At 35.0% G+C, this 5,838-nt stretch overlaps 1 protein-coding gene across 1 annotated transcript; it reads right to left on the bottom strand.

The window, feature by feature from the left end:
* Positions 1-64: 64 nt before the first annotated feature.
* Positions 65-1,907, bottom strand: LOTGIDRAFT_167097 (hypothetical protein; the record flags this gene model as incomplete). The annotated part of the gene is made up of 2 exons (XM_009064559.1): positions 65-91; positions 498-1,907. The coding sequence occupies 2 exons, from the start codon at positions 1,905-1,907 to the stop codon at positions 65-67; spliced, it is 1,437 nt and encodes a 478-aa protein (XP_009062807.1).
* Between the last annotated feature and the right edge of the window lie 3,931 nt (positions 1,908-5,838).

The following is a 5,838-nucleotide window of genomic DNA, read 5'->3' as shown; positions in this document are numbered from 1 at the left end:
CCCCTCCCCCCCCCCCCCCCCACACCCCCTCCCTCCTCCTCTCTCCACTTCCTACACTAGAGAACTATTCACTAAGAACTACTAGCATGGACTGAAAAATTTAGAATGTGTTTACTTACCTCTTTGGCGTTTGTTTTCAAATTGGACACTGTTGGTAGTTTCTGGTGAAATGCAGGGTTATTCGTCCTTCTAACTTTCACAATGTTGTTTGAGTTTGGTTCTGTTGGATTGTTTGGCTGCATACTATTTCTGTTAGAACTACGCGGATTAAGATTTGGGTTTTTAGGTGAGAAAGAATTCCTAGGAACATTCACATTGCTGTTGCTTGTAGTTTGTGCATTAGATTTTGTATTTACAATCTTTTGCGGGACAGATCGGTTAGGTTGTAGCACAATTGTCTTTGGGGTTTGAATAGTTTTTCTGATTGGTTTATTGGGAATTAAAGGTTTTTTCGGAAGTGTCTTTCTGGTCATTTTATTCGCAAGTGATGTAACTACCTTGACTGATGGTACGACATTCTTTCTTCTGCTATTGGTTGATGTGTTAGTTTTCTCATTGGGTATGGATGCTTGCCTATTGTGTGTTGTTTTGCCGGTTGTTTTCACTTTTATCAACTTTCCCGATGGAGTTCGGATGAAGAAGCTCTTGACTGGGTTAGTAACGGTATTTACCGTGATCTTCCGAGGTTCTCTTGTTTTTTGGGTCTTTTTAAGAATCTTTACTGAGTTGTTTACTTTTCTGGGGATGTATCTGTTCGTTTTTGTAGACACTATTTTGGTAGAGATTTTTGAGGGTTTCACTCTAGGGTGAGGCTTTTTCACGACATTCTTTACTGGGTCCAATTTCGGTATGATGTCTAGATTATTCATTTTCCTGGAGATGATTTTGTTTTGTTTCGGAGGTATTTTCCGGTTGATTGTTGGTGTTGGCATAGACTTGGGTTGAATCGGTACTCTGTTGCTATTATTGGTTGGCTTGGCCTTTTCCGCTGGCGTTTTCGCCTTCACGTAGATATTTTCACCAACTTTAATAATCTTTACGTTAGGATTACGTAATAGATGAATATTATGGACTGTTATTTTGATCCAGTTGTTGGTGAAATAGTTAATAGTACGGTACTGGTTGTTAGTTGTATATTGAGATATTTGAGTAGGAAATGGTAAATTGTGCTTTTGTTGATGCTGATTGTATTTGAAGGTCTTATTTGAAGTAATTGATTTTACGGCACCATAAATAGGCTTATACGAATCATTTCGAGTATTGGTAGTCACTTTTTTGGATAATATTTGTTCTTTTCTGTTTTTTGTTAGCTTATTGTTTACAAACATGTTTGACACTCTATGTGAAAGATTTCTTTGTGGAACGTTTCTCTGTGACACATTTGAGCTGGTCCTCGAATTCTGTATCATCGTTCGTGTTAGCCTGGGCGCTTGATTAGATTGTGACGTTCTTTGAGCTATTCTGTTGTTCCGAATATGCAATGTGTTTGTTCGAGCTCTTGTTCTAGAATTGAGGCCATTGAATCCTCTGTTTAAATATCCACCACCATTGGGAAATCTGTACACTTCATTACCTGGTGGAACTTTACTCGATTTCACTACAGTTTTGCGAATAATTTTCGTTGACGCTGGTTTGGAATTTGACTGAAAAATATTCAAAAGATTTTCATTCACATTTCCAGACATATGGCCATTACTGTTGGAATTATCCATTAACTTTAATGAAATGGTACCTAATTTGCTCTGAGACTCCAAGTTTGATACATCAAGATGTGTAAATCCATCGCTTCCATGTTTCACAGTCAGTCCAATTCCTTCATCCCCAATATCTATCGAATTACATCTAAATCCAACAATCCAGACACTGTAAATAAGCAAACCGCCCGTTATAAGATCTTTTCTCGCCATTACTTCAGACAATTCTAGATGAGCTAAAACTTCATTAAGATAACATAAATGTCCTTGTCCAAGTTTAACTCTCTAGAAATGTTGAGATTATAAACGATAGAAGAGTGACGGGGGAGATGAAATAAATGACTAAGTGTGGGCTATATTTTATGTATTAGATATAGTGTGATGAGTTAATGCCCATCAATCAATGTAAATATTGATGTATTGTAAAGAATGTTTATAGTCTAATTTCAACTCCTTACAGCTATTCTTACTTTTATAGGCACAGTTATATTTCACTATTTCTTTTTTAACTAAATATTAAAAATGCGCATCCAGAAGATTGATAACAAGGTAGACTCGTCAACTTTGTTGTTACATATAAAATTATTCCCATTATAATAAAATGTAATTCATATAAAAATTCAAAAAAAAGCTCAGAACTTTTTGTACATCCTAATATGTTAATATTTGCACCTTGTGATATTAGCCTTTTTTTTTGTAATAATAGACCTAAAATGAGAACACCGGAAGTAGGTCTAACAGAATGTTACAAGAAGACCTCTGTGCAAATAACTATGTACTTCAATAATGTAACAATTGCCAAATCATCATTGTACTTCGGGTAGTTTCCAGGTTTCCCTGGCTAAGTAAAGCAGCAATAATTACTGTAAATTAGGGGTGCAGATCGCTTTTTCAATGCTGGGGAAGGGGGGGGGGGGGCGATTGGGGGCCAGTGGCGTATTTATTTAAAAGGTGCCTTGCGCCCCCCTAGTTACGGGCATGTCGTTTGCCCGTGTCCGGTGTATTCTATAGGGCGACCGAGACCTTTCAACCAAACAAATTTGATTTCAAGGCAAGTCAACTCAGTGGCGGTCTGGCGCAAAATTTCGGCACTTTGATGTTCTCGGATGCCAAATTGTGTCTATTTTACGTCCATTGCAGACGTGTCCCTGTGCCCCCCAGTCATCTGCGCCCTTGCTGTAAATAACATTTTTTTTACTTGAGAAGAGGGAGGGCTAACAAAAACCCAAATGTCCGTGGACTTGGTAATTTATTTCTGAACTCAATCCCAACAAATAGAATATATTTCATCAGGGTCTGTCATATTTTGAACGCCATTTACGTAGGATAATATTATGCTACGCCAGTCTGTCAACACTAATAAGTACAGAAAGGTCACAATGATAAATGGTGTTTAATGTAGGATTAACCTTCGATGACATAGTGTCATAATCGTGCTGTTGGGAGTGGTGTATATGATCTTTAGATTCATTCCAATGACCGTAAAAACGGATGTGACCTCTGTTAAATTCGAATTCCCTCATCTTTTCCAAGCAATGATGGATTATAATGATGACTTTATATTTTGTCAGCCAGGCGCGGGACATGCGTCGTAGCCTATATACGGATTGCCCCCCCTCCCTTTCGAAAAAATTCTGCCGGTCGACCAATACCATCACTGCAACTAAACACCATACACCATTGCCTCTCTGGATATATTACTTGTCCCTTCGAATGGAGAAAATTAACGTTTCAAGGCCAAGCGTAGTTTGAGGTCGATTTTATTGGTTGTTTCCTGTTTTTATTGGTCGTTTCATGTCGATTCATGTTTCAGTTAGTACGGAGCTTCAAATTTATTTGGGGTCGAAACCATTCAGGTTCAAGATTCAAGTCGGATCTATAGTGGTAGGAATAAATCCAGTAAAGGGAACAAAATCCTCAAAACTCAAAAGAAACGGAGCCAAATACAACCCAAAGTGCTGTTCTTGTCAAACAAACTTAACTCATAAACATTGTTTTTGAATTGTAATAATTATTTAAAACTTTGTTACAATGATGAGGATGACCATTTTCATTTTGTGTTTTTATTAGTAAAATGGATGTTTTCTGTGTCCATTATAATGTGGATTTTCAAAAGTAAAGAGAGAGATAGTTATTTTATTGCTCATATATATATGTGTAATGCTAATATTAATTGGAAAAAAAAGTTGTGTGAAATATCATTGAATGTACAGCTAAAACAGTGGCAACCTTTCTGCCAGTTAAAAAATGATAAATTTACATTAAATTTTTTACAGTGTAATAACATATATTACATATCATGTTATAGAAATGATGGTAAACACCCTTGTAGCTGTAAATATATATCGACTGGCTGATATTTGTAATATTGTACTTTTAGGTTATATGATAATGACTGAATCTAGATATATGTGTATTATGTATGTATATCTGTATAAATCCATGTAGTTATTTGAAATTGGGATCGGATACACCAAAATATGTAAAGAAAACAATATAAGTAACAATGTAAATTAGTTGACTTCTCTATGACAAATGACAAACTATAAATCATTTCTGAACCAAATTATATCACATGTCGAAAATGATAACCAAATAAAGTAATAATAATGATAAAATATTGATAACCTATCCCATAACCTATATACATTCTAATAGGTCCCTACTGAATCTTCTTTTGAGTCATTCTCTGACTTTTGTTATGAATTAATCCATAAGTTGTTGTAAGCAAGCACTGAAATGATCACGAACTATAGACTTGTCTCCGATAATTGTTAAATGCCCTTGAAAAAATGATATCTCATTCAAGAACTTTTGTAGACTTTAGATTGCCTGAATCTCTAACCTAGTTATGAGAATTTTGCCCGAAAACCTTGCTTTCGGGGCTGCCCCCTTTGACTTCGCCACTGTGTCTCTCTAAATGAAAAATATAAGTAACATTAGTGAGTCATAAGCTTTGTAATTGCCACCTTTTTATCGTGAAAAAGAAATTTAACTGTACGGCTTAAAAACGGAAACGTGACGTTGAGTTTTTTATTTGTCGAACATGAAAGTTTGAATTACTATCATAAAAGTATTAAAAGACAGTAATATTATTTTTTTTCAATTTTCTAATCAGTCGTTTTAATATGTTTACCTGCAGGGGACTATATTGATTTCCTTTAAAATGTTTAGTATATACGTTGTTGTGTTATTTAATGCATTTCAATATATCAAAACCGGCATTATGAGCACTAACATGTGACAAATATACTCCTTAATTGTCATGTTATAAGATTTAATACTAGCCTATAGACAAAACAATAAATATAATTACAAGACATTAAAAGTAGGCCACTTATTCGGTGCATATTCTTGACGTGTGATGGATGGATCATTGATTTTTGTGTTTCAAATATAATTTTATTCTTTAATCATCTTTGTTTTAAAAATTGTTTATTTTGTCTAAAGGTTGAACAAATAGTGCAATCAAAAGTATTGGAACAAGAAAAGCCATAACATATTAACCGTGGTAAGTGAATCGGCCATTGTTATCTCCCTTTAATCATCTATATCGATGTGGTCTGAATATGAAATATAGTTTTCTCCCTTCAATTCCTTTGAAGGTTTTTTTAAAGAAAATTGTCATTAGTTAATATTCACAAGACCTTTCGACCACTAAGTCCAAATAATCAAACTTGTTTAAAGGAGTTTTTACATTGATATTGAGTGTACATCTTATATAAGCGATATTGAATTTAGCCTCGACAGTTCGCCCCCATTGAGTTAGTATGTCTATTTTACCCCCAGTCTCGGGAGGGTGGCACCGCCAATGTAGAGAGACTCTCTCCATATTCGTGGTATTTTTTACAACAAAAGATAGTGTAACAAGGCAACGAGTACATCATATTTGAGGGCCAATAAAGAATTCTTTTTAAAAAAAAAGGTCGATTGAAAAAAATAGAGAGAGTGATAATTTTTCCCGTCAGTCGACTGTGAGTTTAGGGTCGGTGTTGAAGTTTATATAAACTATCAATTAGAGGTAAGGTCGTTTATTTGACTAACATTTAATCAACATGTCATTTCTCACTATGTACCTCGTGTGACTATGAATTTCTATTGTTTTAAAGAGAGTATGAAAGAGTGACTTTATTCGTACTAACTG

The sequence above is a fragment of the Lottia gigantea genome (assembly GCF_000327385.1).
Source record: "Lottia gigantea unplaced genomic scaffold LOTGIsca_63, whole genome shotgun sequence".
Taxonomy (NCBI): domain Eukaryota; kingdom Metazoa; phylum Mollusca; class Gastropoda; family Lottiidae; genus Lottia; species Lottia gigantea.
Note: the sequence above shows the minus strand (reverse complement) of the source record. Positions and strands in the feature narration are given on the sequence as shown.